This window comes from Leguminivora glycinivorella, chromosome 16 (genome assembly GCF_023078275.1).
Source record: "Leguminivora glycinivorella isolate SPB_JAAS2020 chromosome 16, LegGlyc_1.1, whole genome shotgun sequence".
Lineage (NCBI taxonomy): Eukaryota > Metazoa > Arthropoda > Insecta > Lepidoptera > Tortricidae > Leguminivora > Leguminivora glycinivorella.
The window spans coordinates 14,906,441-14,930,657 of record NC_062986.1 but is presented as its reverse complement, the minus strand read 5'-3'; the positions used below and the strand labels follow the sequence as shown (position 1 = coordinate 14,930,657).

The window sequence follows — 24,217 nt, the reverse complement described above, 5'->3', positions numbered from 1 at the left end:
TAACAATTGCATACAGGTATAGGTTTATTTTATACATGCATAACTTTTCTCGTCATTGGTTTACTAGTAACAATTATAAAGTTATGCTGTATTTTACGATAGATTCCACGAATATTAGGCAACTATTTGGTATTCGGTCTTTTCAGCCATTTTGCCGAAAATTTGGTATTCGGTCATCATTGTTTATTTATTACTATTCTTCCGAACACCAATTAGGTAAGTAGTTATATTAGTCATATTATATGTACTTATTTACACACAATAAAAACAGACATAATATTAATAATTTAAGTCATGTTTTAAAATATTTAAAAAAACGATGGGCCTTATTTAGTAATACATAGTTTGTTCAGGTTGGTACCAATACCTGCCCTTAATAAGGCCCAGTGCTTAAATTTCTTCTAAGTTTTATCAATCATGCCGTTTTGTATATTTTCTTCGCAGACATAGAATCAAAAAAATGCCCTAAATAGTTACTTCTCTAAATAAGGCCCATCGCTCGCTTCTTAAGTTTTATAACTTTGTGTAAACATTGTGTTCATGAATTCAATCATCAATTTTTGTGATAAGTATTTATACTACGGTCTGTCGTCTAAAACCCATTTATTCAGGACTATGCATTTAGGATATGGTACTCTAAATTAGAGGGGTTCAAGTCTTAACAAGCAGTGCGTCAAGGTCAATGTGGTCAAGATAGGCAGACTTTATTTCATATTAAGTTTAAAGGGACAAAATTAGGTACTTAATTAAAGTAGTGTGGGGTAGCCTGCTGTCCTACGGGGCAATAAATATTATAATGTATTGTGTTTATGTGTATTGTGTATCATAAGTACTGGGCGTTTGCGGGGTCGCCTTCCACTCTGAGGCCACCACTCAAATACTGGCGCTGTTGATAGCTCATCTTTGAAGATTATATCCGATCCATCTCTATTTCCGCAGCGCTACTTCTTGGGTATCGAAGGTTGTGAACATGTGGACACATGGGCGGCATGGGCCTTATTTCATACCTGCATCAAATAAGACCTATAGTTTTTCTGTTTAATAATACTTACTTTTTACTTTTTTACTTACTGCACGAAATTTTTGAACCATTTACACTTATCAAGTTATAAAATGTACATAACATTTCGAAACTTAATAGCCGGGCCTTGTTTGCATTGACATTACATATGCCCTTAGTAGGTAGATGAAATGAGTATTACCAACGTTTTAATTCTGCGGTAACAAAAATGCTTTGCCGAAAAGTATAAATAAGATCTAAATAATAAAAGTATATAAAGTATCTATACGTTTAAATAGCCTAGGTTTAAACTTTAAATTTAGCTGGCAAATTAGTTAAGCATTTTTATGGTTGGTATGCATGTTGGTAACCACGAAAAAATGCACATTTCATTACATTATGATTATGTAAGTAATTAAATAATTAAATAAATATTGGGGATAACTTACACAGATCAATTTAGCCCCAAACTAAGCAAAGCTTGTACTGTGGGTGCTAGGCGACGATATAGCGTAGGACACCATCGCGAGCGCAGACTTCTGGCCGAAAGATGTGGTTTTTCGGCGATTCCGGGGCAACTTGCCGAATCCTACACCGGGGCAAACGACGCAAAGGAGCCACGCTGTTACGTCATCGCCCAAATAAATTGTTTAGTTTTAAACTTTATTGTTTGTTTTTTATTTCATGTTCTTACTTACTGTTTTTTTTTTCTTTTTTGTTATCTAAGTTTCGTGACGCATTGGTTTTACTGTAATGTCATGTAAACATGTTTTTACTAATAAATAAATAAATAAATAATACATACTTAAATAGATAACATACATACATACAATCACGCCTGTATCCCATAAAGGGATTAAAGGGGTAGGCAGAACACATGAAACTACTAAAGATTCAGTGCCACTCTTGGCAAATAAGGGGTTGAAAGAAAACGAAACTGTGACATTGCAGTGACAGGTTGCCAGCCTCTCGCCTACGCCACAATTTAACCCATATCCCATAGATAAATACAAAACCATACTTAAATAGATAAATACATACTTATATACATAGAAAACATCCATGACTCAGGAACAAATATCTGTGCTCATCACACAAATAAATACCCTTACCGGGATTCGACGAACGACGAACGACGACGGGAACCGAAGACAACATTAAAATTAGGTAGTTAATTAAAGTACTTTGAAGTAACCTGCTGTCCTACGGGATAAATATTATAATATATATAGGTATCCATATATTTTTATTCTTTTCCTTCCGGCGACCGTCCTTTGTCACCCATGTTTCACAACTAAAGAGTAAGACGAAATTGACGAGTGAAGATGCTCTGACTGAAACAATTACTTTTCATATTATTAATGTTTACCATTACACACAGAGCACAATCTCATCGGTAAATATTGTCAATTTTACTTTATTTCGACGTGCGTTTATCATAGCGCTCTTGAATAATACGATTTTGTAAAGAAAATATCTCCTAGATACATACTATCAATTGTGTCGCTTAGTTTCAAACTTGGGTACTTAAATCCATTCTGCTTTAAGATTGAATATATAAAAAATATATATTAACCTTGTAGCAGAATGGATTTATCCAGGTTTGAAGTTAAGCGACACAATTACGCTTAATTCGGTATGTAAGAAATACCTTATTTTTTGTTAAGTTACTGATGGGCCTTATTTCATACATGCAGCAATTTGGGAAAAGTGCACCTACTTAATGCACAATTGCACATGGACCCAATTTTTTGACCCATTTACACTTATCTAATTATAAAATGTACATAACATTTCGAGACTTTTAACCGGGCCTTATTTGTATGTAGATTACAGATGCCCTTAGTTGGTAGATGAAATGAGTGTTATATACGTTTTAATTCTATGGTAACAGAAATGCTGATATGTAAGTATAAATAAGTTAAATAATAAAAACTTTTTAACAAAAAATAAAACCGCCTTCAAAAATAAGCGCGTTACAAAACACGGAGAAACTAAAAAGCCAAAAATAATAAACCTTTGAATTCAGATTTCTTATCGTATTGCAATAATCTAAACATCCAAATTATAAACAAATCAATTATTTTTGAAGTCGGTACCAGACCTGTTTGCCCCTCCCAACCATACGCAGGCTGGCCCCGCCTTCAAAAATAATTGATTTGTTTATAATTTGGATGTTTAGATTATTGCAATACGATAAGAAATCTGAATTCAAAGGTTTATTATTTTTGGCTTTTTAGTTTCTCCGTGTTTTGTAACGCGCTTATTTTTGAAGGCGGTTTTATTTTTTGTTAAAAAGTTTATTTATTTGTTGATTTTTAGTGGTTCCTATTGATATTATATGTATCAGTCCGAATACATGTACAGTAGTGAAAGAATTATCCTTTAACTCCTAACCATTGAGGAGTTGACCTTCCATCATCAGCTCAGCCACATAAAATTACTACCGTCAGGCGTAAATACTGGTGTACCTTTGAAAAATACACTAAAAACCTTACATGTGCCTATAACATTTGAAGAGTTCCCTCGATTTCTCCAAGATCCCATCATCAGACCCTGACTTGGTCCCAATGGGACCATCTCATGGTTATACCCGTTCGATCAAAAAAAAAATTTTGAAAATCGATCCACGATTCTCGGAGATATCGAGTAACATACATACAAAAAAAAAAAAAAAAAAAAAAAAAAAACATTCAGTCGAATTGAGAACCTCCTCCTTTTTTGAAGTCGGTTAAAAATATCAAAAGTATCTATACGTTTAAGTACCGATACCTAGGTTTAAATTTAGCTGGCAAATTAGTTAAGCTTTTTTATGGTTGGTCTTGTTCTGTGCTAAGCCTTGTATTTCTAATGCTAGGTAGGTAATATGTATACACAACCCTAGAAAATTAGAAATATAAGATGCATATGTAGCTTTCCATCTGAAAAAGGTCCTTATGCTTCATATGCAATAAGATTTTGTTTGGCAGATTTTTTGTTAGAATTCTGCTAAAAAGTTCTAATTACCTTGGAACATAATCCGGAGTCTGGTAAGTACCTATAATAGGTACCAAATTGTTACCTAGTTAAATTTTCCTACGCTGTCACTTCTGTCAAACATGTGCAAAAAAAAAAGAATAAGATTCACATACATTTTTAGAGATACTGTCAACCAATTATGTAGAATCCTAGGCCACTCTAGAACCCTGTCGTATTGACACCGTCCTTTATTTGCTACAGAAGTCAGTTTTACTTTTTAAGAAAAGTACACACCAGTCGTGCAATGAAGCCCAACCAACGGTACCCTAACAAGGAATTTATTAATGACTCCAACAGCTCCCGCGAACCACTAGGCCTAACCAAGGTGACAAGCATTCGTAGAGAAACGAAAAGGAACTGAAATTTGAATTGATAATTTTCGAAATAATTAGCGCGACATGATCCTCGAGAGTCAAGAGACGCAAAAAGAGCATTTTCATAAAATAGACTAGCAATTACTCTTTTTTATCAAAATGCTCTTTGAGTGTGTTGTACGCTTTATTGTCATCTTGACTATACTCTCCAGTAGAGCTGCATATGCGTTTACGCCGATTCAAACCATTGTAAATTTACCTCTGAAATGAATAGAAATGATGCGTCTTTAAAGCCTTCTTAGACTGGTTTCCTGAGAAACAATTCGCTATCTATCACCGCCAGAGGAATGACATAACAGCCAAGATAATACCACTGTCATATACGAAAAGCTACATTCGCGCGACAACCGCGCGCCATGTTGCATCCATTACGGAGATCCAGTTGATTTTGATTGTTGGTTGAATTTCAGTTGTTTTCGGTTGTTCAGTTGGTGGGTTTTAGTGTTTCGACTGTGTGGTGTTATGGACTAAAATTATGTGGAGACTAATTTTTGGTGAGTGTTCCATTTTTTCTTTTTAGTTTTGTATAACAATTTTTCTTCATAAGGCGCGAAAAAGTTATGTTTGTGTGTGTAACTATGTTTGTGTACCCTATGAATGGACATTTACGTACCTAACGCAGATTATATTTCTCGTACTGATTGCATACATTTTGTGTGCAAAACTTTTGTGAAAACCTGTACTGTACTGTGTTTTTAACCTACAATAGTAAATAGTAACAACTCTGTAAATACTAATCAAAACTAGCAAGCCGAGTAAAAGTATGAAAAAGCAAGATAAACAGACCTCAATAAAATGTAGGAAATTGAATTCAAAGTTGCAACTCCCTTTGATGTTCCATCTTTAATTCTGCGGACTTCATCTGAGAACTAAAAACTTCCGTAGTTTTACATAACGCCAATTTGTATTTACTCGATTTCAAGGAGATATCAAATATGTGACTTATCTGTGAATATTTAGAGTCAAAATCTATTATATTTTTTTCGAAAGAGATACGATGTTGAGAGTTTAGCCGACGATAAATAACTTCGACGCTGTTTGATTGACTTTGCAGAGAGTAACTTACTGTCTTGTGAATAAAAACTGGAGGACATTTTTCGATAAAAATACAGTAGGTTTTATATTTAAATTACATTGATTTACGGGCAGTTTTTTGGAAAATGGAACATTCCACGAGCTGTCCCGTACAAACACATCATGTTTCGTGTGTCGCGATTTTTTTTCGGCGTTTAAAGCATGCAATCAGTTTTCTGTGCATAATTTAACATTAACTACATCAGAAAAATAAATAAATAAATATTGGGGACACCTTACACAGATCAACTCAGCCCCAAACTAAGCAAAGCTTGTACTATGGGTGCTAAGCGACGATATACATACTTAAATAGATAAATACATACTTATATACATAGAAAACATCCATGACTCAGGAACAAATATCTGTGGTCATTACACAAATAAATGCCCTTACCGGGATTCGAACTTAGGACCGCAGGAATACTTTTTACCCCAGCCAATTTTGAGAATATTCACGTTTCTACGGGACATGGTAGACTTTTTCATGGAATGGTCTAAATGACAGCAGAACAGTGTGAAAATGTGATGAAGTGAATTGAGTTAGATTTGGATCAGATTAAATCGCGAACCTGTGATACAATGTACGCTCTTGAAAGCTCGAATTTGAACTTTAGTTTTCAGTAGTCTACAGTATCTACTGCTTACTTTATTTGCAAAGTAACAGACCGGCATGAAAAGAAAAGTGCAAAATAGAGTAGAGACTTACCTACTGACTGTTATAACATAACAGCACATTCTTGACTTCCGACATCAAAGACCGCCGCGCTTCTGTCCAAAAGTCCAATATCGCTACGATGTTTTTGCACTTTGTCTATCTTTCGGTGCCTAGAAGCAATAAGAAGGTTTTCTTGACATAAAATAAATTAAAAACGTTTAAATAGTAGGTATAAGTAATTTAACTATCGTAGGGTTTCTCAAAGTGTATTGAGCGAACCTTAAAGGTCGTCAGCGTTCGTAGAGGAGTTTGCGACAAGCAACCGTTCGCATGGCATAATTTCCTGCCGATCGCACTCTCCAGCTTTAGTTTTGAATTTATAACGCTCTTTTTATTCAACAAAAAATTGTATCCTAGATGGCGTTGTTTCGTAACCCGGGAGTGGAAAAAAACATATTTTCACCCATATTTTTACTTGTTTTTATATTATACTATGAATAACTATCAAAAAACTTTATTTTAATATCAAAATATTGGCTCAAAACACAATTTTTACAAATTATATTTTTTGGTCGGTTGTGATCGCTTCGCTGGCTAAGTTTGTTCGCATGTTGTCTAATTATTGCCAAATAAAATGACTAGATGACGTTGGTGGACTAGGAAAATGTCACATCCGTTTCGTTGTTCATTAATATAATATACTTAGTGATAATAAACCTATATGTTGAGCTCAAATACGTTCAACAAAACGCAATCATTGTGCCAACAGATGTGACATCCATGTCACATCACAAATGTCATTGTATGATTTATTGAATATTCATAATATGGATATTAAATATTTTAGAATCGCAGTAGCAATGCGAGTAGAGATACAGAATTAATAATTGTATGACCAATGACCTCATACATAAATTTACCAGTTTAGGTGACAGAAGGCGAATCCAATTTGTAAACATTAAATGTGCTAAGAAAAAGAATCTTTCCGATTTTCAACGGGACACGGCTGAAGGGGCGAGCTGGTTTCGACTGCGCCCATGCATCTCAATTGTCCAGAAAGTTCATTCGAAGATCATTTTGCTTATAATAATCTTAGTAATCACAGTGAACGGTTTGACAGTATTTCAGCTAACATGTAGAGAGACTTGCTAGCTTCGTCGGTCAGGCTTCGTCTTGGACAAAACGCGGATAGTTCAGCGTTTCTTGTATGTCACTCCGAGCACCCTAACCATCGGCAGCGTAGGCCATGCACTGGCCGACTAGGTGTGGCACTTTGGATTACGTTTTTATAATAAATTAATGATAGATTGTATTGTTTTGGTAATATATTTTCTACTCTTATACTACTCGTTTGGTACTCGTATAAACCTAAACTGAGATAATAAATGAATAAAAAGAAATAATTAGTGAAACTCTGACATAATTAATGAGACTATGCGTTTTCACATTATCCGATCCGATATCGGATGTAGGACTGATACCCCATACATTACAGGCGCTATCTTGGATTTTTTCCATTTAAATCCTTCCGACATCCGATATCGGATCGGATAATGTGAAAACGGACTAAGACAATAGATACTTGGTTAGTGTTATATATGCCTATGTATATCCCACCAAAAACATTCTGTAAAAAATAGCCGTCTCGATGGAACTGCTTGTTTATCTCTAAAAAGTAATGAAATCTACATAAAGTTCCTTACTGCGGTTTCTTTATTATTATAGTTAACTAGCCTTTGCTGCGGCTTCGCTCGCGTTAAATTCGAAAATCTCTCCACAAACTTCCATCCTCCATTCTAAGGAAGTGGGGGGATATAAAAAGAGACAAAAAGTAGCCTATGTCACTTTCCATCCCTTCAACTATCTCCACTTAAAAAATTACGTCAATACGTCGCTCCGTTTTGCCGTGAAAGATGGACAAACAAACAGACACACACACTTTCCCATTTATAATATTAGTATGGATGTTGTGTGACTTGGCCGTTGAAGTGTAGTGGTGCTGGCGACAGATTGGTGCAATGGTGTCATGGAGCACCTGGTTATAAACTTCTTTATACCCTTGTGTATAATAGTACATTGTGCAACAAGGGGAGGAAGTTGAATATTACTAACGAGAGTAAGTTAAATCGCGACGGCTTGCCGGAGCGATTTAAAGACTCGAGTTAGTAATATTCATACTCCCCGAGTTACACACAATGTTTTTCATCACATTTGAGAGAAAAATACAGAGGAAACAGTCATAAGGCAAAACATTCAACCGGCGGCGTTGCGACTTGCGACCAGTAGTGTATCTTGATCTACATCAGATTATTCATATTAAATCCATTGTTTTTGGTAACAAACACTTTTTGAACGAAAACGAACACGAAAATACTGCATATAAATTAAATGCAACGTTCATAAAAGCATATAAATCATAATAATTGAACTAAAATTGTACTTATTTTTATGTTGTACTCTCCGTTGCTAGGCAACGGTGGGTGCCTCGCGTACGCCCGCGGTCAAGCGTGAGTAGAGAGTAATTGTCTGATTGTAAATTATAACAATTTATCTGAGTCAAATTTTACGAAATTAATGCAAAACACACTGAAATAATTGTAAAACATAAATAAAATGCATTTTTCATACCGTATAATATATTTTATAGCTTAATAGTCAAATTTTTGTTGTGCAATAAAAATCCTTGGCAGATTGAAACATCCTTTGCCTGAAGTATTGTACGGATTGTATTAATTTTTAAAACTAAATCCATTATTCCCTTGGGAATAAAATAGTACATTATGCTTCAGTACACGTAGACGTAATGATACCTTTAAACAGCAAATGTGATGAAAACAAGTTTATAAGTTTCATATTCGATGGTCCGAGCTAAGGTTCGTAAAGCCATGAAGCCAAGCTGATAATTATTGACGCTAAACGCCGATCGAAACGCAGTCTGAAGTGGGTGATAGACGTACGATACGAGCAAGTATGCGTACTTATGGCTCGACGACCTTTTTCGATTGTGTGCCACCGTAAGTACGCGTAAAAACCGCCGCGCATAGTAGTCGACCATCCAACGCGTACTTGCTCGTACGCCTATCACCCACTTGACGTCGCGCCAACACTTTATGGAAAAAGCGGGTTTTCGACAACTACCAAGTAGTTGAGTATTATTGAAGATTTTTGAATGTCTAAAATCTTCAATAATACTCAACTGTTTCGGTCGCACTCGTTCAAATATAGGGGAATATATTGGTGTGAGCGAGACGGTCAGGAGATTGATTGTCAACATGATATCTATCATAAACACCGTTCGAAATGGCCTCATTAAAATCTAAATTTTAAATATATTGAAAGTAATATTACTAATCATTGACGTCACGCTCAAAATGAAATAGATAGAAAATTTGACAGTATGGTACTCTTTTGCATGGCTTGTGTGAAACATGTATCAAATTAAAGAATGCTTTCGTATTTAAAAAAAAAACAACATTTTTATTCAAATGACAGTTCTACAAATATATAACATATTATAGGACTTTTTCTACTAGGTCTAACAAAATATGAGAAAATGTCCAGAAGTGGCAATAATTGTGACGGGGAAGGCTTGTTTTCAAAAAATTTCCAAAAATATATAATAGAAATTCATACATAATCACTAAGGCATAAGAGCAATTTTAGTAAACGTTGCAGATTAATTTTAACCCCCGACGCAAAAACGAAGGGGTGTTATAAGTTTGTCGTGTCTGTCTGTGTGTATGTCTGTCTGTCTGTCTGTCTGTCTGTCTGTCTCTCTATCTGTCTGTCTGTTTGTCTGTCTGTCTGTCTGTGTGTGTGTGTCTGTCTGTGGCATAGTAGCTCTCGAACGGATGAACCGATTTTGATTTAGTTTTTTTTGTCTGAAAGCTGAGTTAGTCGGGAGTGTTCTTAGCCATGTTTCATGAAAATCGGTCCACTAGGTCGCGGTCGGGGGTTTTTTCAAAATTTTTGTATGAAAATAACTCCGATGTGATGTAGACTTCGCGCCGCGCGGTTGATCCTCGTGACACTAAAACCAGCCAAAAACCAGCCCAAGTTGTGCTAAACCGTCAAGTTAGCATTTCGTTCGGTTCAATCATCAAATCCCATATCCCTTCCAAATGAATTGGCATGACAGTGACAAGGTTTAAAGTGATATGATCCAGTTAGTATGCCCGTCGGCATCCGTTATTCGATTATGAAAATCCGCATTCAATGGAGCAATATATTGGAAAACCAGGGTACGTAGCCAAATGCACAAACGCTCACGATAATATAGCTATCTCTATCTCTCTTTCGTATTAGCGCGACAGAGCCAGACTGCATTTCCATCGGCGCGGCGTTTAGCGCCATCGATTGTCATTCGGTTAGGCCGGCGGGGTTGGTAACGCCGTGTCTTGCGTGGGTGACGGTCGCGCGATCGTCGCGCGACCGTCGCCGTCGCGTCTCATACTTCCATATCGATAAGGTTTGATTTCGTATGCGTCGCATCGCCGTCGCGCGACCATGGCGCGACCGTCGCCCACGCAAGCCACGGCGTAAGGGTTGATCTATAACTTTCCCAAACATAGGTAGTTAGATGTTTATAGTACTTATATGTGATTTACGAAGACATCGAGCTTTTCTTACTTATTACCTTATAACCTAACCACAAAATTAAAATTTTGAAAAAACTCCCGACCGCTACATATTGGACCGATTTTCATAAAACATGGCTAAGAACACTCCCGACTAACTCAGCTTTCAAACAAAAAAAACTAAATAGAAATCGGTTCATCCGTTCGGGAGCTACGGTGCCAAAGACAGACACACATACAGACAGACAGACAGACAGACAGACAGACACACACACAGACACGTCAAACTTATAACACCCCGTCGTTTTTGCGTCGGGGGTTAAAAATACAACTCTGCAACCTTTGTGCAGTGTAGTAGCTCTATTTACATCTATATTTAGCCATGTAACGTACATGTAGATGTACATAGAGAAAACCTTTAGACCTTCAAGAATAGTACGTACACCCATCACAAATGCCGGCAATGCACCTCCAACCCTTTGTGCTTCGGGTGTCCATGGGCGGCAGTGATCGCTTACCATCAGGCGACCTGTCTGCTCGTTTGCCTCCTATTGCAAAAAAAACTCATTCGAAGCCGGGTCGGTTCGCTAGTAAAAATGATGAGTGGGATTTAGTGTTGTATTTTGACAGCCACAGCCAGCAATACTCAAAATGTGCGACAGTCATATGTATATTATTTATTAGCGTGTAGGGTTGAAGATTTATGCTTCACATTTCAATATTCATTGGAAGCGGAGAATGTCAAATGTCCGCCGCCCACTTGACCCAATTGTAGACCTCTACTGGGTCTCTATAACGCTCTAGTGCTCTTGCACATTCTTCCGATATCACGGTTAGTATTCCAAAAATACGCACGCGTTTCGCTTCAACATTTATTTTGCGAACCGCCAAGGAGTGGAATGCCCTGCCTGAGTCTGTGTTTCCACATGAGTACAATCCAGGTCTCTTTAAAGCAACATTATGAATAATACCTACATTAATGTTCCTTTTGCACGGAACTTTGACCTTTTGGTGTCTAACCCATTGGCCCATTGACACAAAAATCACACCCAAAACCATAATAAAAGTCTAATCAAGACCCTATTAACCTCGTGTCATCACTTCGCCTAAACTAGTCCATATCATTACCTAATACGTCGTGTCACCCACGAAGACTCATATTTTCGTTTGTATTTTCATACATTAAACGGTTAGATCACGCGTCTTCGTGAATGACGCGAGCTGTAGAAATTCACTTTCTAGGTTTCTACGCGAACACCGAATATCACGATCGTTGTAATTTATGCGAATCTTACGAAATCGCCGATGATGACGAATATTAATGAGGATATGTGGAATTGTGGATGTAGGAACTATTTTATGACAAAACAAATGATTATAGCGGTAAAGATAGATAGATACACAGATGTCATATAAACCATAGATCAAGCAAACGTATCTACTTAGCGTGTCAAATGAACTCAGTGAAATCCACTGAGTTGTCCGTCTTTAATCGCAGCTTGCAGCTTTCGGGCGTCAATATTTGTAAGTTGAAGTCAACAAAAACATTAAAAATGCCTCGTTACATGATATTTAATTGCAACAACATAAAACTTATCAACACTCAAGGGCCTGAGACATATTTAAAATCACAGGCAAGTAACAACTTCAGTACAAAATCTGACACGCTCGGCCGCCATACAAATAAATGAACTCGTTTCTTCTATCTAAATCTAATTCTGTGGATAGATAGAATACTCTTTATTGGCACGCCTCAGCAAAAGATACAGTGGAGACAAAACAAATGATTATAAATAGAGGCAGACAACAGGCGGTCTTATCGCTAAAGAGCGATCTCTACCAGACAACCTTTGGGTAGCGGAAATAACAAACATAATCAAAAAGAGTAGGTGCTTCGAAATAAAAAAATCATAATTATTCTAATGTCCAACATACAAATTGAATAAACATACACATATAAGAGAATATAAATAGACTTACATAAACATACTTAAATAGTAATATACAACAAACCAGATATATAGTATCAAACCAAAAATATACAGCAATCATACCAACCACAGAGTAAATATAGCAATACGATCACTAAGGGAGAGATAGATAATGTTCTTTAAGCATTTTTTTTAAAAACAGAAAGAGACTGAGCCCGTCTAATGCCCGGAGGTAGAGAGTTCCAGAGTCGAACAGCTTTGAGGGTAAAAGAGGAGTTGTAAAATTTTGAAGAAGAAGATGGGACAGACAGAAGTAGACTGCGGGACAACCTTACAGAATTAAGGTAACTAAAAAAAGCGGTAAAAAGCGTAGGTAACAGTAACAGATTTAGATAAACAAAGCGTGACAGTATTATTATTGACTGAGGTGTTAGCGTAGGTCCACATTTTTGTCTGAAGTTTTGGCATCTAGTTTGATTATATTGATTAAGTTTCTGGAAAATTTTCAAAATGAGGAAATTGCTGATATCACCTACGGCGCTTAACTTCTCTGCTTTGCCTAAAGGTTGACTGATTGAGAATACCTTATGACATTAAGTTCGCCTATTGTACATTGTGTTTCTTTGTTCAATAAAGATTAAATAAATAAATTATTATTACTACAGTTTTTAATATCCTCATGTCACAGTCTCACTCTCTTTACTTAATAACACAGCAAAAGTGAATGTACAAGTTTCTAATGGGGTGGCAACGCGCATGTGACACTGTTTGAGTTGCAGGCGTCCATAGGTTACGGTGACCGCTTTACATCAGGCGGGCCGTATGATTGTTTGCCACCGACGTAGTATTAATGATGAGATGAATGGTGATAGATATGTATGGAAGAGGAAGACATGCTGCCCCAAGTGAGTGGGATGCATGGGAGGAGGGCAAGAGGATGATGACGATTTATTTTGAAGGACAGTTTTAGCAATTTTTATTGTAAGGTAACGGACCCAATCATGGACAGTTTAAGAAAAATTTTCGACTGTTTTTGATATTTCACTCATAAATGTAAAAATTCTACCGCTAAGCGTGTTAAATCTTGAATGTCCTCTATCCTTCTTTTATATTTCAAGCGTATTGCAGAATGGATACTCCTATTAATTTCTTCATACTTAACAAATTAAAACTAGGTGTTTGTTCTCCAATTATGGACGGTAGTTCTCCAGTAATGGATCCCCCATTATGGACAATGAAATAAGTTAAAAATTTTACTTTTAAAGGCAACTGATACTCAATGAGTCAATTTTATATACCATAAATACAATTAGTTTGAGTTATTTTAACATAGCATTGTTTCTTGTAAATTTTGGTTTTGTAAATTGTTCCTTGTCCAATGTCCATCATAGGAGGTAGGCAGTTTTTCGGTTCCAGTAATGGACACTCGCAAAATAACGCCATTTCTTTATATCTTTGGAGCAACAAACTAGTATGTTTTATACCTTATCTCATGCTTAATGCAGTAAGTAAAACGCATTCAAGTTTACACCGAGTATTATTTTTTTATTATTTTATACATGAACTCAACTCTCTTAGCAACATTACTAAGAATCCGTCTTGATATTTTTTTCAGTAAACTGATGAATTTTATCTTGTCGCCAAATCCTTCAGAAATAACCGAATTAATTGAAACTTCAAAATGAAACAGCTCTACAACTCTAGTTTATGGTACATAGTCGTCAGTTTTTAGAAACTAATTTTAGAAACTAATTTTAGATACTTATTTTTAAGGATTTGTGTTTTTTTGCCCATAATGGCATCACCGTCCATTATGGGGTATTTCACCTTACCAAAACACAATCATTCACACATTGTCAAACTTTTGCAAGTTCAATTTGTTTAAGTAAACTTCGATCGACCAAAGTCCGACAAACAGTATTCAAATAACTCACACCTTACCTAATTATAATTATCCTAATTATAGCAACAATAACGCCGAACTTATCCTATGGAGTAACAATACCGCACATTGCCCTGCCATTGATACTGTTTTTGCCCGATTGCTGCCAACGCGACAAAAAGTATGGGAACTACTTGGTTAGATTGCGACATTTGTTACTCTGTGGAAAATGTACGCTGACGCCATGTGATGTCGATTTCGTTTCAAAAAAATTAGATCGAAACGTTTATTTTATTTACTTAAGTCACTTTATAACTTGAAGTATTTACATTTTATCAAAGTGTATTTTATCTCCATACATGCACTGCAAAAAAATCTGATGGAAATGTGCAGTTGTGTCACTTGTGTTGTGTAGAATTTGAAACAATTCTTATTAATAACACCAGATACTTAGTATGACTTTGTTATTTATTATAAAGCAAACGTATATTTGTACTTACACAAGCTTAGAAACGTTGATAGTAAATTTTCATTCTGCATCGTAGTGGTAATTTTGTAAATTTTAAATAGCACAATTTTCAGAACAACCTCTTCTGATTATTTTCGATTGTTTTACCATTAGGCCTAATATAAATTATGATTATGTTAATAAAATTATTTTACAAGCATTCCTATCATATTTTGTTATTACCTATAGAAAAATTTGTTAGGTATGACACTGTATGGGATCTGTGAAATATTTTCTTGAATTGTCATTATCTGGAATTTTGAAAGATTTATATATAAGTAGGTAACTTATATTGTATATATCTAAATGTAGAATCGATAAATTCTTTATGTTGCTGTTTTTAGAAGCATTTATTTACTACTTCCCATTCATCGATTGAATTGAAACTCTTTGTGTTTTGGTTTGTCATAAATTCATAATCATAATTGTCTTGATGAGTATAAGTTGCTGGAGTTACAAGAAAATAGTTAATATTTATCAAGTGAAAGAAAAAAATACAGATATGAAAGCTCGTGCGTATTCAAATTTAAGAAAATGAAAATGATGACTTAAAATATTAACAAAAACGTAATTTGGCTCAACGACACAAAGAGTTGACCTTGACTAAAAATGTATCAAAATTTGTGACGTTATCTGGGTGAAGGGACCTTGTTGTCGGTGGCACTAACGTCCAGCGGCGTCGTATTTGTATACGAACATCGTTCATAACGCCGTAAGCGCCATTGACAATAAGGTCCCTTTACTCAGATAACGTCACATTTAATATTCTCTATTTCAGTATGCTTGTTTTCCTGGGCCGGCGGGCAGAGCGGACGCGCTCCGCGTCAAGACCATCACGGACGAGGCTGGGACATCAGACTCGCAGTACCGGGCAAGCCGGGGAACGACTACCCAACCCTTGGGAATATCCCAAGAACGAGCTTCTCCTGTGCTGGTAAACAACCAGGTAAGAGCTACTGAAATTTTTTATTGGTTCACGGACGTAGATGGGACATCAGACTTACCGTGCCGTACAAGCCAGGAAGGCATGACTAACCCACGCTTGGCAACATCCCTAGTCTTGGTAATCTCTAAATAGCAGAACAATCTGAGTCACAGTTAATAGAGGTGATTTTTAGATATAAGATTGAATATCAAATTAACGTTAGACCCATTGCGTTACAGGTTACTATGCGGATCTGGAGACAAACTGCCAAGCCTTCAGGGTGTGCACCGCGGGGTCCACCTACGGCTTCCAATCCTTCCTCTGCCCCAACGGCACTCTGTTCAACCAAGCCGTTTTCGTCTGCGACTGGTGGATGAACGTCAAGTGCGAGGCCTCGCAAAAGTTCTTCAACAACAATGAAAAATTCGGAAACCTCAAGCTTGGACCTCAATTAATGAAAGATATCAAGAAGATGATTACGCATCCCATGAGAAACCCTATCGATAAAGGTGCCATGAAAGGGAATCTTGTTGTTATGCAGAACTATATACCTCCTTCCGGACAATTGTTCCCCAACAGTGCTCTAATAGCAAGTGCAGATAGAACTCCTAGTAATGTCTTCGTCCCACCAAAAATCACACAGCAGAACTTTGGACAAACAAACTTTATTAGAGATACATCATTTGCTGGTTCAACTCCGAGTCCATCGTACATACCATTTGACGTACAGCCGTCCCAAGCAGATGCAGAAGTGTTCCAGCGACAGCGACAAAATGGACAACAGTGGCAACAAAATGGGCAACAATGGCAAAACGGCCAACAGTGGCAAAACGGTCAACAATTGCAAAATGGTCAACAGTGGCAAAATGGTCAACAATGGCAAAGTAACAGACAAAACTCACAATCCGGAAATCAATTCGGTCGACTCGTACAAGCTACTACTAGTAACAGTAACAATGCTAATACACTTCGTCAAAATCAATTAACACAGACTCAGCTGAACCCAGCACCAACCACCTACAATCCACAGAATTTCAACAATCAACGAATACAGGGTAACAGACAAAATGCACAATACACTGCCAATAAAACTCCCGCACAATGGAATAGTGGAAAGCAAGCTGAATTTGGAGTTTCTTTTACAAAACAACAGTTTAATTACAACTCAAACCAAGCAAGTCAACAACAAAACTCAGGTTTCCCGAAATTCTCAAGTGACGTTAAAGGTCCCGCGGGCAATGCAGCCAAAGAAAATCTGGTAAGTAACAATGACATACCATCTACTGTCATAACAAAAACTATAACTGTTAATAGGATTATTCCAGAACCCAAAACAGGGCAGCCAAAATCTCGAGTAGTGTTCAAAACTTGGATTGTTAAACCATCTAAAGCTGCTAAATTAGTTGCACAAACAACTTCTTACACTTATAATCGTCCCACTCCTCCAATTAGTGAACGACAGGTAGAAGCAAGCACTCCCTATGTATATGATAGACCAACCACCCCACCCCCACCACCACCAGCAAAAATTGTCTCAGAACCTGACGAATCTTATGTTTATAATAAACCCACAGTGGCAGCTAAAGTAGTATCGGAGCAAGATGAAGCGTATGTTTATAACAAACCTACAGTAGCGGCTAAGGTAGTATCAGAACAAGATGAACCATATGTTTATAACAAACCAACAGTGGCCGCTAAGGTGAGGTCAACTATTAGACAAGTGCCTCAAGTAACTGAAGCAGATGAACCTTATGTTTACAACAAGCCAACAGCTGCAGTTAAAATAATATCTACAGTTAGACAAGTTCCTCGGGCGTACCTTCCACCAGCGACACCAGCTCCAACAGTAGCTAGATTATATCAACCACCAATTACAGTAGAACCAACTAAACCCTCTCATCTGTACTTGTCTCCAACTACGGTTAATCCTCTAGAAAGAATCTACTTACCGCCCTCTCCACCTGCCCCTTTTAGACAATACTTGACACCTAATACAGACCTGCAATCTCCTTTGTCTCAAAATGAGAAACTCATAGCAGCTCCGACCTCACCGTCGCCCGTCTATGTTGCTCCAACTAAAGATATATCTACTCAGCCATCTTTCACCCTCACTAAACACTCCCGTATTAACGCAAACCACAACAATTTGACCTTTGCTGATATACTAACTAAGGAAAAACTCGATATTACAGTTAACGATATCGTCAAAGACACCAGTAAAATTCTTAAATCTGCTTCTAACGAACAGTTTGGTCGACTTACTCAAGATTTGAATTCAGTTGACTATCCTGAAGAAAGTGCATATTTACCACCAGATTCAAATCCATCAAGTAAAGAGAGTTTAACTCCGTCAACTTTACCAGATACGGCAAAGAGTTCACGCCTCACCCAAGCCCCATCAAAAGACTTAGAACCTCCATTAGAAAGCCCTAAAGATATTCAAAATACTAATCAGCTCTCTAATCTGCCTTATTTTAAACAGCCCACAAACACCATCGAACGAACAGTTTCTTTGAAAATCTCTATTCCGGAAAACGTAGCCTCATATCTTTTTAAAAATACCAACGACAGTGACTTGGATAGGTTAGAGATACTCAATACGGGAAGCAGCAATTACTTAGTCCTCACTAACCAACTCGCCACAAGTACCACTCCAACTTTCATCCCAATAGGTAAACTAATTGCTGATAAAAACTCATCACTTTCAAATTCACAGGCACTGGTGTTCTCTTTACTGGCTAATTCTATCAATGTGGCCAAGGAATACAGCAACATCGCACAACAAAACGTACTACAAGCAACACCTACACAACCACAGTTCCAGAACGTAAACGAACAGGAGCTAGCTCAAATCACGAATCAAATATCACAACTCACATCATCCCAATACTCTGGCAATAATCAAAATGGCAATCTTGGTAATGCTAAGATTGTATCTACTTCTCAAACTACCACAACAAATTCTGGCACTCAACACAGTCAAACGCAATTGCCGAATAACTTAGTACAGAATAGTGAAAAGAGTGGACAGCTAAACGCGCCACCACAACAAAGCGGCAGCTTTTACTCATCACAATTTCAATTCGGAAATGGTTTCGGATCAGTAGTTGCTAAACAAAATCAAAATCAAATTTATAGCGGACAACTATATCAACTCCCGGTTCCACAAGTAACAGAGCAGATCTACAACAAAGGTAGTCCAGCCAAGCTTATTCAAGCGAACAACGTTAATAATTTTGCAACTGAAGCTGAACACTTGCAGACCAATCAACAGTCAAATGTAAATAATAACATCAATACAGCGAAACAGTCAAGTGCAGAAGTTGAAATAGTTCAATCACACAGTTTACCAGTGCCAAGCCCGGCGAAGTTACAGGTCGCACCAGACCAGGCTAATTTTAACAGCCAAGAATCTTCACAGGCTTTCATCAACAACTTTTTAAGTAACGAGGGAATATCGGCTCAAGTGCAAGATAATATTATCGGGGTAATACCGCATCCTTTAGAGAAAAATAAACTTGTTACATACAAAAAAGATCAATCATACTCTTTTTACACACGATTAGATGGAAATGGTTTAGAACAACCAACGCCGAGCATTAGAAATCCTCAACTGAATGCAGGGAACCAACAGAGTGCCAAACTTATACAAGCAAATGAAGACATTTTCCAACTCATCCCATCTGTTGGCTACCAATTAGAAGATGAGAAAGAGCAAGAAAAAATACTGAATGCTTTTAATATTAACGAATTTGGAAGTCCCAAATCAGAAAACATTAACAATAACGAAGGGTACGTACTTCCAACGCCTAATAATCGCAGGAGTGATGTCCTTACTACTAATGTAGATTTTTCTGTGACACATCCTTTTGCAAAGCAACTGTTGGTTCAAAGAAAACCTAATGCTATTTATGATGGTCCTTCGTCATATTTAGCTCCTCAAGGATCAGTCGGCTTTTTAGATAACAGGCAAAGGATATTGCAGAATCCAAATTTAAATGCTAGGCTAGAACAATTTGACATTAGTAGTAATGGAAATGGATATCCTCCAGCTCAAAGGCAAGTTGGATACTAATAAACCTCTGTCCTACAATGACGCGTTCTTGCTAAGCAAATGGTAAATGGACCTTTTTTGTCACTTTACTAGATTACTAGATAATTGTCACACCACTCGTTTTTGGCTGTTCATTTGCTCAGTAATGGACGCATCTTTACAAAAAGACTTCCTTTGTATAAAATTAAGATAGTGTAGATTGAACTGTAAATACGAGAAATAAATTATAACGAGATAGATATAAGTTTGTAGTTGTAATCGACTTAATGTCAAATGATAGTTATTAATACTTATTATGAACTAAGTAAGAGAATTTAAATAAATATACAAAAATCTGTTGTTTCGATCATTTTCCTTTTAGAAAATAAAGGCTACACCTGCAGCCAAAAGTCTAATTGTTGACTCTCCATGGCAAACGACAAGCAACTGGGTCTTTCGCACGAATAAGGAAGAGTAGGTAGAGAGAGATAGCTACAATATGAAAAGGGGCGTCAGCAATTGGCTGTCCTTGGCTTAGAAGGCGTTTACGATAAAAAAGATCGCCAAGTGCATAATATCATTTTCAGATATCCAGTTTCCCATATCAGGAAGATTTTAATTACTTGATATAAAACATAAAATGTCTCGATGTTTATTACTTGCACTAACCATTTTATATCTTAACATGATTAGCAAAACAATCTTTTTTTAAAAACTTAATCATTTATTCCAAGAGCGTAAACGTTTTGTTCAGTGATAATTATTACTCAGAAGCAAATCAGCAAGTTCTTAAAAACAAGTATAATATTTCTTGGTTCTAAGTAATAAAATTGTTGTATTAAGAGTTATGACGGTTTTCGGTTAAGAGTTATGCATAATTAAAGTAAAAGTTAATGTTTCTTGGGGTGAAACAATTAGTTACTTACACCAAATATATACATTTTTCATTTTAAAAGTTCTGACGGTATTAGATGAAGATTTACATGTTTGAAGTTAGATTTAATGTTTCTTGGGGTGAAACAGTAAGTATCTTAAACCAAATATACTTACTTCTTGGATGTAATTTATCTTATTTCATTTAAAATATATAATTTCTTGAAATGAAATTTTATATTTCTTAGATTGAGTAAATAATGTTTGTAGCGGGGGTGCGCGCGGGGAGAGAAGGGAAAGCCGAAATGACGTGAGAGGTGTGTATTATGTTCAATAACCCGTACGTTACAAGCTTATAACTCAGAACGAAGACGAGTTCCCCAGCCAGTTAGAGAGAGAGAGAGAACTGGAGCGGAAGCACGTTTAGGATAGTCCTCAATAATAGCGCGTAGTTCCCAGAGGGAAGCAGGGGGCTATTATGTCGGAATTTGTATTCCTATGATTCGATACATATCAAGTTCCAACCGGCGAGCCTAACCAAATCGGGAAAAATCTTAACACCGCGATGTACGAATTCTATGGGCTGGGGTCAGCGCCATCTAGCGGGTTTTTTGGTAACTAAACCGGTGTCGCCGCTCGGCGCGCGAACTAAATCTTGAAGCAAAACTTTATTATTTTTCGATCTAAACGTGTTGATTCTCAAATGGAACTTGTAGGCATTAAATCAAGAATTTGTGATATGAAGCCAAGAATGTAATAAATCTTGACCTAAGTCCGTGTTGATTTTTTATTTAAAACCTGCTCGAATTATGAATGAAGTCTATAAGCATCAAACCAAGAATTATTATAATCAAGCCAAGATTGTTCTGAATCTTGAAGTAAAACCTTGATATTTTTTGATTTGAACTTGTTGATTCTCAAATGGAGCTTGTAGACATTAAATCAAGAATTTGTGACACAAAGCCAAGAACTTAATAAATCTTGACATAAATCTGTGTTTATTTTTGTTTTAAGTTATTCTGGAACTTTGAATGGAGTTGCAAAGCATCAAATCAAGAACTATTAAAATCAAGCCAAGATTGAACTAAATCTTGACGTAAAACCGTGTATTTTTTTTATTTAAACTTTTATGTCTTGACTGTAGAACGTAAAAGTTAAATTAAGAAATTATGATTTCCTACCACACCAACTGCTAAAGGCTTACTTTGCAAAGCAAAGTGCAAAGTAAATTCATACAAATTTTAACATGATGTCTTGGTAGCTGGCTGGTAGAATTTACCCCTCCGGTACCATCGGTCCACTTTCCCGATCTGTCTACTTTACCAAACGGTCCACTTTCCCGCCATTTTTTGGACACAGTTTTTTCTCCTATTAGAATTGAAAAAGCTCGCGATTCTGAGTGGAAACCACATAAAAAATTTCAATTCCAAAAAAAAGTGGGGTGGACAACTTTGAAAAAAATGGCCCATTTACTTATAAATGATGATTTTGAATCATAAATATTGAATAGATTGAGGGATTTGATTTAGTTTGATGTTTTTTGTCAGTATTTTGTTCATCTTTCGCTTGTTCGGGTATCAATATTAAACAACAACTTTGCCCCCTTGTAAAACAAATAATTATTTATCTTCTAGAGGGCGATTTTTGAATCTCGCATACGGGATTTTGTCACTAAAATACCGGTTGAAAACGGTGACTTGCTTATTATTTTCGGTGACAATTTTCTGAATTCGAACGTGTGAGACTCAAATATCGGCCCGCTGTTAATGAACTCGATGAAGCGACACATGTCATAATCCATTCCATCAGCACCATAGAAATAGAACTAAGTAATTTTTCTATTATCAGGACTGACTGCGATTGTTGATCCATGTAGACCCTACATAGTTGTATTAAATAGTATTCCAGTACTAATTCTATGAATATCCAATTTAGTACAGCTAAACAGTAGAAATCTAAACGTTGCGTTTTCCGTGCGTGGATGTCCATTTCGGTTTGGAATTATTTTAATGTTTACTGATGACTCAATCGATAAACTGGATTATTCATGATTATTGGTAAATTTTTGCCTTGATTTTGAAAAAGTACATACCTTTTATTCAGTGGATAAGAGTTCACTAGCTTTCAATATTTATCAAACGAACGACATTATCCATTTGCTCAATTTTCTTTGACTTGTTCAGAGTATTTTAAATGTTCTTTTAGCGAAAATTCTTTTCATGATTAGTTTTTTCGATGAAATATAAAAAAGTTCCCACAAAATCTCAACATGATTGAAATTATTTAGTGACAGGCCTTGCAGCTGCAGTGTTGCCACTAATACATTTGCGAATTTGTCAGTGTGTGCAAAATGTATGAGTAGGTAGTAGGTAGTAAATCATAATCGGAAATTATTATTCAGGTATAATAATATTTGAGTAATAACAGTAAATCAATAGTACATTACTACAGAGGCCGGGACAAAGGGGGTTGCCGGCCGGAGACATATAGGCGGCCGAGCGAAGCGAGGCCGGATAGGTCTGAGGCGGGCAACCCCATTTTCCGCCGAGGTATGTATAGTGCTTTCCTCAAACATGGTATGAAATAAATAAAGTCTACTGAAAATAGTAACTTTGGATGGCTGTATCTCCTAAACGGTGCGTCGTAGCGCAAAAATAATCGAATTTTCGTTCCCCTTTGATACTCCGTATACGCTTATAAAAAAACAAAAAGTTAAAAAAAAATTCAAAAAAAAACGAAAATTTTTTTTTTTGTATGAAAACGCACTCAAAATCAAATATTGTCTAGGGCCCGTACCAGTTGCAGTCGGCACGTCTATAAAGCCCCTTATAGTTATTTTTTTAATTGGCTAAATACCTGGATGTTATGTCACAATTATCTGTGTTTGGAAATTAAAAAAGAGGACTTTGCCGGCCTTGGCCTGCAAGGTTTGTATGAAATTCCATTATCTATCAATCGTCCTAGCCGCACCTGCAACGTCATACTTCGCTGCCAATTATAAGGCACATAACATCAATATTTCATACCATGTTTGAGAAAAGTATTTATTGTAACTCTAGTCTTCCTTTATTGATTCATTAGACCTGCCAGTCCCTAGCCTGTCCAATAATACCGCATGAAAACCTCACCGTTGTCATAACAACGGTCGCTATGGTAACTTGTTTATGTTTTGTTTCCTGTCCGTCACTGTTTACTAAGTTTTCCTTCAGTTTTAGTTTAGTCAATAAATATAAACTTTAGTCTGTTATTCGTAGGACTTAGGATTATTATATTTGTAACTGTCGTCAATTCTACCAGGTCGTTGGGAGACAACACGGAAAAATAAGGAAACTCAGCGATGCCAAGCATATTTTAGTTTTCCGCA

General features: G+C 36.6%; 1 protein-coding gene across 1 annotated transcript; it reads left to right on the top strand.

The window, feature by feature from the left end:
• Positions 1-4,745: 4,745 nt before the first annotated feature.
• LOC125234528 (putative mediator of RNA polymerase II transcription subunit 29) lies at positions 4,746-20,314 on the top strand. The gene is made up of 4 exons (XM_048140794.1): positions 4,746-4,886; positions 15,801-15,968; positions 16,187-17,205; positions 18,664-20,314. Exons 1-4 carry the CDS (start codon positions 4,868-4,870, stop codon positions 20,020-20,022), a joined length of 2,565 nt encoding a protein of 854 aa, XP_047996751.1. The 5' UTR covers positions 4,746-4,867; the 3' UTR covers positions 20,023-20,314.
• Positions 20,315-24,217: the final 3,903 nt, after the last annotated feature.